Raw genomic sequence first — 15,958 nt, 5'->3', positions numbered from 1 at the left:
TCAGATTGGTCCACTTGATATCAATGGTTCAACTGTTGATGATCCTGCTCAGGTAGCTAACAAACTAAATGAATATTTTGCATCTACATTCACACATGAGGAGTTATTCAGGAAGGGAAATGCCAGAGGTGTATTAAACTCTGGCAGTAAGCTAGATAATCTTGTAATAACTGAGAGTAAAGTGGAGGAGAAATTGTGCAAGATAAATTTTTGAAGATATGGCCTAAGAAAGGCACCTGGGGTGGATGGGATCGATCCAGTTATATTAAAGGAGGCAGCAAAGGAAATAAGTAAACCCTTAGCTATAATTATGAGAGCTTCCTTGGACTCAGGGGAGGTACCCATGGACTGGAGATATGCAGATGTGACCCCAATTCACAAAGGAGGATCAAAGGGCGACACAAGTAATTACAGACCTGTTAGTTTAACTTCTGTTCCAGGGAAATTAATGGAGGCACTGGTTAAAGAAGCACTGCAGGATCATCTAGGCAAGACTTCAGTTATAGCTCAGACACAGCATGACTGTGTCTGTGTCTGACACAGCATGACTGTGTTAAGGGGAAGTCTTGTCTGACCAATTTGATTGGATACTATGATGTGGTCACAAAGGAACTAGATGCAGTGAATAACTTTGATATCATATATTTGGATCTTAGAAAAGCTTTTGATACTGTTGCACATGGAAGACTGCTGAACAAATTGGAGCAGTGTTGCCTTGGAGGCAAATTGCTGCTATGGATAAAGGGATGGTTGAGTGAGAGAAAACAGAGAGTGGTAATCAATGGACACTGCTCTTCATGGACTAATGTTATTAGTGGAGTCCGTCAAGGTTCGTGTTGAGTCTATTGTTATTTTCTGTATTTATTAATGATATTGATGATGGTATATCATGGCTTCATGTCTAAGTTTGCAGATGATACGAAGGTTGGCAAAATTGTTAATGACATAATGACAGTACGCTGCTGCAACAGGATCTAGAAAAGTTGAGCAGATGGGCTGAGAGGTGGCAACTGAAGTTTAACATTGCAAATGTAAAGTACTGCATATGGGAAGCAGTAAACCAAGGGTAATGTATCAACCATGTGGTACTACATTGACAGTGGTAGAGAATGAAAAGGACCTGGGGGTAATTGTGCAGGCAGATATGAAATTTTCTGAGCAGTGCAGACAGTCTGCAAGAGTAGCTGATGGTATCTTGTCAGTGATATACAGGAATTTTTCTAGCAGGGATAAGGATTATTATCCCCTTGTATAAGGTAATGGTCAGGCCGCACCTTGAGTACTGTATACAGGTCTGGAGGCCTCATTTTAAGAAGGATGTAGAACTGTTGGAGCAAGTGCAGAGAAGGGCAACAAGATTATTGACTGGAACAAAGGGTTCCTCTTACGAAGAAAGGCTTAAGTTTTGCAGATTATAGTGTTTGGAGACTAGGCACCTGCGAGGTGATCCGATTGAGGTGTATAAAGCCTTGAATGGTTTGAGCATGCTTAATGCTGATGGGATTCTTCCTGTTTCTCAGAATAATTGCCTGAGAGGGCATAAATTCAAATTGAGGAAAGACAGTTTTAGGATAGATGTGCAGAACTTTGCCTTTAGCCAGCATGTGGTTGTTTGCTGGAACAAACTTCCATCTGTCGTTGTAGAAGTTGATAGCTTAAATTGATTCAAGGCAGAACTAGACAAACATTTAGAGTGAGTCGATGGGTGAAAAATAGATTTATATATTTTTATTATTATTTTTTTTTTGGATGATGATCTTACTTTCTTGCATCATATGCCTATGCTAATGCAATGAAATGACTTAAGTGCAACTAGTGGACATTATCAGGAGTGTACTTATCAGAACTTTCTTTCTTTTTGGATATTATCAGTATGCAGATAGCAGATCCCTGGTCCAGCTCCACATGTCAGGGATATTAACCAACTAGTGGCAGTATGTATTATATTATTGTAGGAACCTCAGAGGCTCACATCTGGTGAGTATGGGCTTGACACTCAGGGTCCTGAGTTGTATATCATCATTCTTTTCTTTCTTGGTGATTCCTTTCTACTTTTGACACTCTCTCTCTCTCTCTCTCTCTCTCTCTCTCTCTCTCTCTCTCTCTCTCTCTCTCTCAGGGTAACTTTGGAAATGAATGTGCAGATAATGCTGCAAAGCATCCTTCCATCATATCCTCAACAAATGACCTAGTCCCACATCCTGGTTATAGACATAATATACGAAGAACATCATCAGGCGCCTCCATAGCCAGGTGGGAAGGAGCAGCAGTGCACAGCACACGCTTCTTGATTAGACCGGGGTTCGAGCCCGTCACCACCAAATACGGAGGATGCGGAAAGGTCAGGAAATGACCACCGCATATCCCGGAGCAATATGGCCTTAGTTGCTAATGCTCCTAAAAACCAAATAACAACAACAACAACAACGAAGAACATTTCTGGAACAATGGACACTTCTGTGGAAAATGCAACCAAATAACAAGCTATTCCATATAAAACCTGAATCACAATTATGGACTTCTAGCCTTCCTAAAAATGGAAAAGAAGAAGTAATCTTAGCCAGAACTTGTATAGGCCACACATCTCTATCTGCTTATAGGAAACGATCCTCCACAGTGTGCGCACTGCTCACAACCATTTACAGTAAAACATATACTCCTTGAATGTAACTTGTTCAGCAATGACGACGAATGTCTTTTAGTTTCATTTCAGATCTACAGCAACCTTTCTCTCTGAATAGCATAATAGGTAAGAAAGCAAATCTCTCCGAATTATTTTTCTATTTAAAACAAATAAAAATGTATGACCGTTTCTAACTGCTCACCGTGCAGTTATCTTAAGTGACTCAATTAATTTGGGCGGTGCAATATGGCCTAAGTAGCCCTTGTGCCAGAAAACACAACAACAACAACAGGGTAACTTAGAAATTTTTTTGGATGGTGCAGCATAAGCCCCAGGCTTCCTTGCACCATATGGCTATTAATAGTATTAGTAGTATATTATATGTATTACATCATAAATTATGTGTATGGTATTTTATATAAGTGGCAGGATTTCCAAGAAAACTGGCTGGGACAGCCAAGTTTAATAAATAAAAAAAAATGTCCTTTCTACCTGCAAAGTTGGATGTGACCCCCCCCCCCCCCCAAGTGCTTCTTGACAATCAGCACTATACGCTTTCTATGCACATTCTACTCCCATATTCAAATTCTATATCCCATATGTCTAAGTGACACCATGTCTCCAATATCCTTACAATGTCTGTATTTGTTCACTTAAATAGTACATAGAATTATTTACTATGCTCTTGTCATTAGCATATAACAGAAAATGTGCACTTGTCCATGTTTTTAGCAGCTCATATACATCCTATATAGCTGCTAGTCCCATTTGAACCCACCAGCAAACCTTGTAACCTCCTGCATATGCTTTCCTGGTTGCTGCCTGTCCTAGTGGAAGCACTCCAAGAATCAGTTTCAGACTGCCAGTGACTTCAATTAAACTATCATTCTGTGTATCATCCAACACTAACAGTTTTCTTTTTAAGGGTATCCCATCCCCATAAAAACAGCTTCTCCTGCTAATAAGTACATACCATGCTGTGAAAAATTCTATTCCACTAGCCTTCCGCAATCTCTCCAGGACTGAAATGATTGACAAAGCTCTCATCATGTATCCCTTCCTCATGTCTGAACAAAATTCCACACTATAAAATGTAATCTTAACTCACTCCTTTTTCTCAGCATTTCCCTATACCTGTTAAGTTAACCCCCCCAGATCACTTATTCTGAATATCATTAATACTGACATATATAGCAGTGTTCAAAGAAAGTGCATCACCCCTTAAAATTATAATTGGCATCCGAATAAAAGTAAGTATATGGCAATATTTCTTACAGATTGCATCAGATAAGATTGACATGCATACGTGATGATGTAATATTGCATCAGCTTTTACTTTCAGCTATATAAGAACACTCGTTGCAGTCATTCCTTGCTTGTGTCAGGATGACGAGTTACGTGCAGTTGACGCCACGAAGAAAGAGTGCTATTTTTGCTTTACATGAGGAAGGATGTTCTTCCTCTCATATTGCTTATAGAGTGTCTTGTAATTAGTTGACAATGATTAGATTTCTTTCCAAACTCAAGAATACTGGTTCTGCTGATAGGAAAAAAGGAACTAGACACAAACGAGTCTCTACACCAAAACAGGGCTGCGTTTTGAAGCGCTTATACCTTAAAAACTGTAAAGCTTCTTCATCTGAGCTGAAAAGAGAATGGGAAGAACATATAGGAGTGGTAGAAACAGTCAGAAGACTCCTCTTCAAAAATGGACTTGTAGCCCATCATCCTAAGAAGCCCCTCTTCACACAAAAAATGAAAAAGACCCGATTGATTTGGTGTAAGGAGCATGTCAAATGGATCCCCCCCCCCCCGAGCAGCGTCAGTTATTTTCTCGGATGAGAAGAAATTCAACCTGCATGGCTCTGATGGGAGACAAACGATTTGCAGTAGACTTGGTGAAGAATACCATCCAGACTGTATGATGTCTACAGTGAAATTTCCTATCAGCCAAATGATATGGGGATGTATTGCGGAGTAGGTCACCTACAGCTTATAAAAGGTTCCGTGAATGCCAATGGATACCTGGCTATATTGGAAGGTAAATTTTTGCCGACCATTAGAGACCATTCAACCTGCCAGAAACTGCATCTTTCAGGACGACTGTTCTCCTTGTCATTGAGTGAAAAGTGTAAGTAGGCACTTCTGTAGTTACTTTAGCTTCATTTGTGCATTAGAGGTTTAACAGTAATGTGTTTACATTTGTTACAGGTGAAAAAATGGTTGGAAGAGTCGTCCTTACAACTCTTAGTTGGTCAGGAAACAGCCCGGACCTGAATTCTATAGGAAACTGTTGGCATGGTATGGAATCTGCAATTGCCAGAGAGAAACCAAAGACCCTTCGTGAACTTCAGGAAGCCATAATTCGTATTTGGAACCACGAACTATAAGTTGATTATCTTCAGAAATTGATCTTGTCAATGCCTCGATGGTGTGTTGCTGTCATTAGGGCCAGGAGCAGTTCAACTAAATATTAGTTTGCACCTGGTGAATTTTTCATTTGTTTTCCATTTAAAATGATAAACTGAAGCAAATTGAGGCCTTGTGATAACATTTCAGCCATAATTGTCGTATTTACCGAAACTGTTGTATAAAGATTGCAAATGCTCATTTTGGAATATTTTTAGAGTACCTGTCAAATATTACTTAGCTTTGCCTTAACTATTAATATGATGTTTATATATCTGTTGTTTATATGTCTATTTGATGCTAGTCATTAATGTAACATACCATCGCGAAAAAGAGTTAGAAATGTAAAATTCCTAGGCAATGCACTTTCTTTGAACACTAGTGTACAATAGTATTGCTTTTTGTGTCCTTTCTGCAACGTCATTAATTTTGTCCATGGCTAACACATCCCAGTCCCATTTCACATATCCTTATGCATAAAAAATTCCCCGTTTCCCTAACAATAGATATACAAGAATATCTACATCTTGTGGGAGTAGCATGTCCTGTTCTGACTTGTTCACTGTGATCCCTTCCCTCAACCAAGCGCATGAAGGTAGGCTCTAACGTTAAGGTGAGCAGTTGAGTATTTGATGAGCCCCTGATTTAATTCCTTTTAGGGTAATGATCCTTTCCTTTAAGCACTCAACTTCTTCCAACAAAATGCTAAATTTCTATATAATTTCCTTCTCTTTCTACCTAGCACATGCCCACACAATGGCATCTCCTGTTGCATTATGTCCACTACAGTCAAGTCTGCGCGCGTGCACACACACACACACACACACACACACACACACACACACACACACACACACACACACACACACACACACACACACACACACACACACACACACGTGGTAAGGATCTAATTTATAAGAGAAATACCTTTGACTGTCTCCCTCGCTCAAGCCAAGTCTAGTCTTATACATCATTTCTCTTAATAATTTAAATCAGTTTTACAGCATTTTACTTAAATATCCATTACTGCTACAAAAGCACCATTTTTGTAGTAGTTGTACAAGTTATTCACTTTTACAATTGTTTTGGGACTTAAAATTAAGACTTAATGGTATCAGGCATATTTATTTTTAAATATAATCCACATTAAATATTAATACATTATATTCTTTGATGGCTTTTGATTAATGTAAATATTATACTTATTTCAGTCTTATGCTAAAAATCCAGTGAAACCTTCAAATGAAGAATCTCGCCCTTCACCGCAACCTTCACAGCCAGCAGTGCCACCTAATTCAGTGCAGCTAATTACAGCATCTCCCATAGTAGCAGCAGCAAGCCCAGTTATTGCTAAGACAGCCACACCTTTAACCTTAAAAGTGAACACATGTGTGACACCATCAATCACCAGGCCTGTGACAGTGTGTAGTTCTGTGACTTCAAACAGTGGGCCACCTCTATGTACATCAAGCACTACTACTGTTACAACCACCACCACACAGACAACTAGTGCCAAAACTACCTCATCACGTCCTATTTTGTTGCATGCCAATCTTGCTCATATTCAGAAAGCAGCAGTAGCTGCAGCAGCTGCAGTATCAGGTGGAACACAAAAATCAAGAGTATGTGATTCAGATGGTTAGTATATAATAGGTATTTTGATTTTTCACAAGTATTTATATACTTTAATATATTAGAATAATTATTTTGCCAGAAAAATAATTCTTGCTAGACATCTGAAATTCTTTTGTGAACTGACTTTAAAATTTTTAAATTATGTAAAATTACATATTATAGTAGAATGTGCACTTCATGGCTATTCAGCCAGATGGTCATTGTAGTGGCTTGGGAAAGGTTTAATCTTATTATTGCTAAATTTATTAACAAATTTGTCCAACAAAATGTTAAATTTCTGTTTAATTTTGTTTCTCTCTCTCTCTCTCTCTCTCTCTCCCTCCCTCCCTCCCTCCCCCTCCCTCCCCCCTCTCCCCCCTAGCGCGCGCGCACACACACACACACACACACACACACACAGTGGATCTCCTGTTATAAAAGCCTTTTATATTGACTATACTTTAAGAAGATTAAAAATCTTAATCTTACTTTAAATTTAGGTATTGACATATCCTTAAATTAAAAACTTTACTTGATACATGACAATCCAGTAGTAGTAACCCATTAATGGGTTATAGCAGTGTCAAAGGAAGATTACTAAATTATCTGAATTGATTTTTTAAAAAAGATGGTTTGCATAATTTTAATATAGAGTAGCAGTTCAATAATGAAACTAAAACAGTACTTTAATGTAGATAAAATAATATACATAATATAAATGTATTCATTAATTATTTGAAATACAATAGATCATTGATTATCTGCTATTCATAATGGGAGGGTGATGATATAATAAATTTTGGCAGATATTTGTCCTCCTATATTGTCATAGATATAATGATTACCTGGCTATCAATCAAGAAGTGGGTTACAGGAAAGTCTTCTATATAGCATTGAAAAGTATTGTTAGTGAACTTTTGTTGAATATACACCTATAGAGACAACATGTGGTAAACCAAGTGAACTGCAGTGCATGTGAATACCTGATGCACCATGACCAAATAGTCATGCAAAAAAACTTGCTTGCTACAGTTGCATAATCATAACACAGATCAAATAGTATTTTCCAGTGATCATCACATGTCCGTTATTCACCTTTGAAATTATGTTTTAATGATATTATCATAAAAATGCCATTTGAGTAAATAAATAAAATGCAGGATAATCTTAATGTACTTTTTACTTATTTAAAAGTATTTTATTCTGAAGAAATCCATTTTGGTTGGTTATGAACTGACATTTTACTCATATAATGTCTTATTGGTTTGTACTTTGCTTATACGTTGCCATGAGTTCCTACATCCCTCTGAATAATAGCTGAACAAACACTATGTTGTCAAAAGTATTAAGACATCAAGATACATTTATATAAGTGAATTTAAAACACAATTTTAACAGCAAATAGTGTGTGCAGCAAAAGTGCCACCAGTTTTTGGCAAGTTTCATTGGAAATAATTTTTACCTTCACAATCTGCATTAAAAGATATACCTCAGTGTGAGGTTTATCTTTTAATGCAGATTGCAAAGTTAGCCACCATAGTCAATTTTGTATATCATTGCATCGACTTTTTTTTTTTTTTTTTGCATTGCATTTGTATCCATTACATCGACACTCAGTTGAGGAGGAAGGGTCTGTGAGAGCTAGCCATTCCACTTCTTTTCAAACATAGCAGGAAGCATCATCATACTGAAATAAGTATAGCCCTTTACAATAAAATTCCATCACTGCAGAGATTGATATTGATATTTGATATTTATTATTTAAAGCAGTCCCAGCCAACCAATGGCAACCCCGCTATCAGTTACACATAATTTAGCAGTACTCTTATATACTCCCTCTCCTCTTTGCCCAAGTACAAGGAGGGAAAAAACCTGCCATGACCAAAAAGATTGATATGAACAAATTGAAAAATAATCAAATCACATAAAAAATAAAATATACATATAATTAAATTTCAGACAAAGTCCAAACTTCATTGGAAAGATCTGCATCTGTTCACAGTCTGTTGGAAAGCCAGCAGCACTAGGAGCTGCCGAGAGCAGAAATGCCAGCACAAAGAGCTGCCGAGAACAGAAATGCCAGCATAAGGAGCTGGAGTTTCAGTGGATATAGCAGACTCAAGCCTCCACGATTTCACAGAATTCTAGGTAATTCAGCATACACCATACCACATAACAAATCCAAGGCTTCCAGATGCAGAAGAGTCTTCCGCCTAAGAAATATTGCAGTTGCAAAGGCTTGGAAAGCCAAGAAGTTCTCATGTTTATCAACTAGAATTGTCTCGCAGCCTTCTGCCATAAGATTGAGATTACTAACCCGAGATACCAATTCAATTCGTAGATCATGGTACTCCTCACAGTTGTGCATAATATGTTCCCATGATTCTCTTTCACCACAATGGCAACTAGATCTTTCATTAATTCCTAAATCATGCAACTTTGCATTAATCGAACCATGACCAGTTAATAAGAACATAGCTAGCTTGTAAGTTTGGGGCAAACCATTTGAATTTTATCAAGGCTGCATTTCTTAAATCTGGGAAAAAAATTTGTGTAATCTGCCCTTTATCACAAACACTCCAATGCTCTTGCCAGACTTTTACCAAAGCATCCCAGATTCTTGTCCTTTCCTTCCTGGGATCTGCCAAAATGTCCACTTGTATATTCAGAAAAGAACAGGGAATCCACGGCAGATGAAGTAAGCCAATGCACAATACAATAAATGCAGATTGGCAGGCATTTTTCCAGTCACAATCTGCAAAGCTGGGGTCGACACAGTTCTGCATGCCATGTGCATCCTAAGGAGCATTACTCTTTGAATGGAACTGAGCTTTCTAGTAAATACTTTTCCACTTACACGTTCAAACCAAATTGGTGCACCATACGTTACCATGGGAATAAATACGCATTCATAGCAAGTTCAGCGCCTTACCTTTTATTCCCCAGTGAACCATTTGAGTAATCATCCCAATAAATTTCCTCACCTTTTCTGATAGATAAGTAACATGTGAGTTGAAAGTCAAAGATCCGTCAAACATAATGCCTAGATATTTTAATTGCCTTGCCGATTTTAGGCTCAACCCATTCATTCTAACAACCAGCGGTCTTCTACTCGAAAATTGATCCGTGAAGATCATTGTCTTTGTTTTGGTTCCTGATACAGTCAATTTATGTAACCTACACCAGTTATTAAGTTCAAACAAAACCTGTGACCTGGTTTCTAGTTGCATCCATGTATTTCCTTCAATAAGCAACACAAGATCATCAGCATATGCCACCATCTCTGTGTGCTTGAAGTCCCTACGCAACCAGTCCTCCAAAACTAAGTTCCACATTAGCTGTCCAAAAACCGATCCTTGTGGGCATCCCCTGGTCACCTCTCGTACAATAGAATCAACTGACGACTTAACAGTCACTGTATGGTGCATGAAGTAGTCCTTAACCACCCTAAAGATCTTAGTTGAACAGCCTGCAAGTCTCAACATCATAAGAACACTGCTCCATTGAATGGAGTCAAAAGCTCTCTCAAAGTCAATAAAGATTCCAAGGACATACTTACTGTTCGAGCCTAATATATAGTTTTGCAATGCCCGAAGTGCATCTTCTGTTCCACGACCTGGAGTAAAACCATATTGTCGGCCAGACGAGCCCAATTTTTCAGTATAGTCAGTGATCTGTCTCGCCAGCATCCTTTCAAACACCTTTCCTAATCCAGGGAAGAGGGCAATAGGTCAGTAAGATCGTGGATCATTCTTTGGCCTAGATGGTCCTTTCAGTATCAGCTTTAATAGGGCATCCTTCTGTGGTGATGGAAAGGCCCGTCATGCAGGCAGCTATTAAAAGCAAAAGCTTCAAGAAGGATCCCTGGTATCAGTCGATGAGCCCGTTTAATGACTTTTCCTTCAATGAGGTCCATCCCTGGGCATTTGTTCCTTATGCGTTGTTCCTTGCATCGCAGAGTTCAATCAGGCTAAAGGGATCCTCGGCATGTACCCCAGAGTAAGCATGATTAAGCCTTTTCATCAACATCTGTTCCTCATCATCTTGCTCAGAGATAGTATCTCCAATCAGATGATCCAAAATCGCAGACATACTTTCTCTCCAACTCGTACTTTCTTGGTCAACACCTCCAATAGAGTATGCTGTATCTCCATTATATATTTTAGTCTTGCCAGTACATAGCTTATATACAATTCCCCATGGGTTCTCATTGCCCACTGTTCTAACCAACATTCTCCAGGCAGTTAATTTTGATTTAGATATCATACGCATGTATGCACTCCGTATCCTCTGATACTCTACTTTAAGTACATTAACTTCCTCCTCCCCATTGTTACGCTTACTTCTTTGGTACCTTTTCTGCGCTTTATGAACCTGCTTCCGAAGTTGGCTTAACTCACCAGACCACCAATTAACTGGAATCCTATTACAGTTCTTTTGCTTCATAGATGTGCTGGAAGCCTCAAAGAGAGAGAGCGCTGAAGTAACTCCACTGCATTTTCTCCAGACATCTGACTGAATGCCCAAATACCCAGATTCCCAAGTCGGACATGAATATATTCGTCAAACCTATTCCACTTTGCATTTTCGATAGCAAATTGTCGTAACTGTTCCTGAGACAGAGCTAGTTTTGTTATGTCCCTGACAGAAAATACAAAGGCCCGATGATCAGAGCAGACCCAGTCTGCTCTTAATCACCAATCGTCCACGATACCAGCTGCCCTTACGTTACAGATTGTCAAGTCAATATTTGATTCTCCATTAACAGTGAAGAAAGTACTATCTGAACTTGGTAGATTTTGTATAAACAATCCACAACAAGCCAAGAATTCATCTAGTTGACGACCACGATCATTTGTAATTCTATCAAACCACGATGCTGACCTTGCATTAGAATCCATCGCAAATATTACTGAATTACTACCCAAGCGAATTTGAACCAGTTCCATGTACCTGAGGTAGAAATTAATGACTGTTGAGTGATGACAGTACATACAACGTAGATAGAATGATGCAAGATCTGACTCTACCCCTATGCACACCATCTGTGAAGAGCATAACGAATTTATAACAGTAATAACTATGTCCTTATTAAACACTACAATTGCAGCTCTTAAGTCTGGTTCTCTGCACAGAGTGCACGAGCTGAAAGTGGATACCCTGTAGGCCGACCTTTCACTAAGTATGGTTCCTGTATGCAGGCTATATCAATATTTTCTCTGCTGCACACTAGTCTAACTTTATCAGCCACCGATTTTGGTCTCTGAGCATTAATCTGTAGTATACGTAGGTTACCATTCGATTTTGCATTGTACTGATTAAGAATTAAGTGATTATCAATATCTGCCATTAACGTTATCAAATTGCCGTGCTCTTTCTTTGACCAACTTAAGTGCATCCAAGTATTCTGGACATTGTTTACTCCTTACAGAATGATTTGCAGCTCGATTTTTTGCCTTACACTTGGAACAGATCGGCTAATCTTGCTGATGAGTATAGAATTTGTAGGAGTGTCCTATACCTGCACAGTGACTGCAGACAAGGTCTGTATGATAACAGGTTCTGACTGTATTACCTGTAAATCCCTGACAATTGAAGCACAAAGTAACTAAATGAAAGTCATTGAACTTATACGACATGAAGCCAATGAAAATCCTACCATGCAGTAACAAATGACTTCTAATACGCCTTTATACTCGGAGGACCCAATTATTTCCTGTTTTTGCTTTATTAATACTACAAAAATGGACAAATATCTCCATCTTCACTTCCTCCCTAGAGATGTTCATATTTAGTAAATTTTTGTTGTATAAGTCTTCTAACAGGTCTTCCTGTTGATTGTTTTTTCCACATCATACAATATTATTTTTTGCCCTGGCTCTTTTGGAGTTGAGAGAATCATGCCCAATCATTTAATGCTCTCACATTCCTTTACCTCTCCTAGTTCCTTTTGCTTGCATCTCCAATACCACACCGTTATCCCTAATCTTCCGAAGCCTCCTTATCCTAATTTTCTTTAAGCTGCTTTTAAGCTCTTTAGTTACTGCTAAACACACCTCATCACTATTTCAATCACTGAAGAGAGTGTAGTATTGTCTATAACCACCTTTTTAACTGTTTTGTGTCACAGAATCCTTTTGCAAACCATTTTGTTTTGATTTTGGGAATAGCCAAAAGTCAAATGAAACCAAATCAGGTGGATAAGGCACAGTGGGAATGTGTTTGTCTGTCAAGAATTGCTGGGTGGAGAGTGGTGTGATACAACGCATTGTCATGGTGAAGGAACCAACTATTTCATCATTTTTTTCCAGTCATTTACAATGGATTGCATCTTTCAACCATTTTAAAACTGGATAGTAGGCTGCATTAACAATTGATACCTTGCTGAGCAAATTTTGATGACACCCTCCCCTTGTCGTCAAAAATTACAATCAGCATGGCCTTCCCATGTGATTATGACCGCTGCATCTTTTTTGGCCTTGGTGATAATATTGTTTTTCATTGGTAGCTTTGAATCGTTTTCTGGTTGTGTCCATATACCCAAGGCTCATTACCTGTTATAAAATTTTAGTGAAAAATGCAGGATCGAGAGAATCATGCCCAATCATTTAATGCTCTCACATTCAGATTCAGCCTTGCTCAAACAAATCGAAAAAAAAAAGAAAAAATAAGGGACTTGATGCTATCTTTGATCTTGAGTGAGAGTGCATGGAACAAACTCAGTGCTCACTTGCCTCATGTCCAAATCCTTAGTCAGAATGGCCTTAACAGAGCCAAGTGAAGAGACGTGTCTCACCAGACTTCATCAATGTTCTTATCATTTTGAGATGTTCATGAGTAACTGCTTCTTTCTTCATCTTTAAGCAAAATATTTCCTTCATGAAACCTTTGAAACCACTTAAACTGTTTCCCCCCCTCCATGTAGCATCACATTCATAAATTTACAAGCATTTTGTGTTTCCAAGTTTGAAATGAAATTTAATGTTTGTATGTTCAGATTATATCATTTTCAGTACATACAACAAAAGAGAAAAACAAATGTTCACCAAAATCAACTTTCTGCTAACTTGTAAAAACAGTTAAAACTTGGTGTGTGCATGCTCAAAATATGCCTTTAGAAGCCACACTTAATCTTTCATCTACCACTGTGCATTCAAGAATTATAAAATTTTTCACTGAACTTTTTGATCAAACCTTGTACATGTACCAATTAAATAAAAAAAATTAAAAATAAATAAATAAATAAAAATCACTAATAAAACATTTGCAGCATTAGCATTATTTGAGGCATGTGATGCAAGAAAGCAAGCTTATACAGCATCAGCCAAAAAAAAAAAACAAAAAAAAACCGTCCGATTTCACCCTCTGGTCACTCCAAATGTTTGTCTAGTCCAGGCTTAAGTTTATTTAAGCTATCAACTTCCACAACAACAGACGGGGCGCTTCAGTAGCCAGATGTGCAGGAGCAGCAGTACGTAACACAAGCTTCTTGATCAGACCCGGGTTCGAGCCCGTGACCACCAAATACGGAGGATGTGGAAAGGTCAGGAAATGACCACTGCATATCCCCGGAGCAATATGGCCTTAGTTGCTAATACTCCTAAAAACCAAATAACAACAACAGACGGAAGTCTGTTCCACCAATCAACTACCTGCTGACTAAAGGCAAACTTCCACACATCATTTCGGATAAGGCTTGAATGGTTTGAGCATGCTCAATGCTGACGGGATGCATTGAGCATGACGGGATGCACTGTGTTTCCACAATTTGAATCTATACCTCCTCAGTGTCTTAATCTGAGGAAGCGGATGCATCCCGTCAGCATTGAGCATGCTCAAACCATTCAAGCCTTATCCGCCTTGATCAGATTACCTCGTAGGTGCCGACCAGGCTAGCCAGGTGGGTAAAGTGCCTGCCTCGCAACTCAAAGGTCGCGGGTTCGAATCCTGCCTCGGGCTTGGATCAGAGTAAAATACAAAAACTTTGGGAGGTGCATCATGGCCACAGAAGCCAATGCGCCAACAACTAACAAAAAAAAAAAAAAAAACCTCGCAGGTGCCTAGTCTCCAGCTATTGCAACTTGCAGAAATTAGGCCTTTCTTCGTAGGCACACCCCTTTGTTCCTCTCACCAATCTTGTTGCCCATCTCTGTACTTGTTCTAGCAAAACTCTATATCCTTCCTAAAATGAGGCCTCCAGACCTGTATATAGTACTCAAGGTTTTACCTGATCATCGCCTTATACAAGGGGGTAATCACCTCCTTGTCTCTTTTAGCAAAATTCCTATACAGTGGTACCTTGGATTGTGAGTAACTTGGTCTGCGAGTGTTTTGCAAGACGAGCAAAAATTTTTAATAAATTTTAACTTGATAAATGAGCGAGGTCTTGCAATACGAGTACAGTCAGTCCTCATATAACACGTGTTTACACTACAAGAATTCGATCATACGCGATTTATAAATACGGGAACGATATCTTATATAACACGAACCGAATTCGCTTATGTACGATTCGCCTTTGTGTTTACAAGAAATGGCAGTCGAACGCAGAATCACCCCAACCGAACGCAACACGATAGGAATAAAGAGAAGATTTTGAAAATGTACTTGTTTTTTATATCAGTGAAGGGGAAACTTATTTCACCATAATAACGTAAAAACCAACACAATTCCAGCTATCAGTATAATCGCAAATGCAATTAGATTGAGTTTACTACCAGTTTATAACAGATTCCACTAGCAGGAATGCAACTGGAAATTCTTTTTACTGTTTTATAGTAGTAACCCCTAGAAATGTGCTTTAGTAAAATGTGAGGTGTTAATAGTATATCTCTGCCTTTACGGTGTTGTTTATTCAGTTGCTACACGCGTGCAGCTTCGTTTATGTGTATCAAGCGTGCCTCCTCGTTTTGTAATAGTGCGAGCGATGAATCTGTTTAACGACAATGCAATGTCATATTTCTGTGAAATCCTCCAAAGGAGACAAAAGCAAGTGTCATTGGATAGGTTCCTTGTTAAAGTCGCACAAAAAGAAAAAGTCAACAGATAGCAGTGATTCCATTAGTGACAGCAAAAGTTGTCCTACCCAATAATTAATAAATTCAATTGCTTTATGTATATTAAATTTAAATATTAAAAATATAAAAAGGTATGTATGTATTTTGTATTAATCATTTTTACAGTATATGAATATTTTTGAGTTTTGGAACAAATCATCTGGGTTTCCATTATTTCTTATGGAGAAATTTGCTTTGATATACGAGTGCTTTGGATTACGAGCATGTTTCCAAAACGAATTATGCTTGCAAA

General features: G+C 38.4%; 1 protein-coding gene across 5 annotated transcripts in view; it reads left to right on the top strand.

The window, feature by feature from the left end:
* LOC150091757 (uncharacterized) overlaps positions 1 to 15,958 on the top strand; it is a 144,778-nt gene that overhangs the window by 54,203 nt on the left and 74,617 nt on the right. For all 5 annotated transcript variants that reach the window (XM_090385585.1, XM_090385582.1, XM_090385581.1 and 2 more), the window contains one exon: positions 6,247 to 6,673. In XM_090385585.1, coding sequence (XP_090241711.1) covers positions 6,247 to 6,673 — 427 coding nt within the window. The remainder of the gene's footprint in view (positions 1 to 6,246; positions 6,674 to 15,958) is intronic.

The sequence above is a fragment of the Mastigoproctus giganteus genome, chromosome 1 (genome assembly GCF_048544385.1).
Source record: "Mastigoproctus giganteus isolate SK-2022 chromosome 1, ASM4854438v1, whole genome shotgun sequence".
NCBI classification, from domain to species: Eukaryota; Metazoa; Arthropoda; class Arachnida; order Uropygi; family Thelyphonidae; genus Mastigoproctus; species Mastigoproctus giganteus.
The sequence above is the reverse complement of the archived record's forward strand: the minus strand, read 5'-3'. Positions and strand labels throughout refer to the sequence as shown.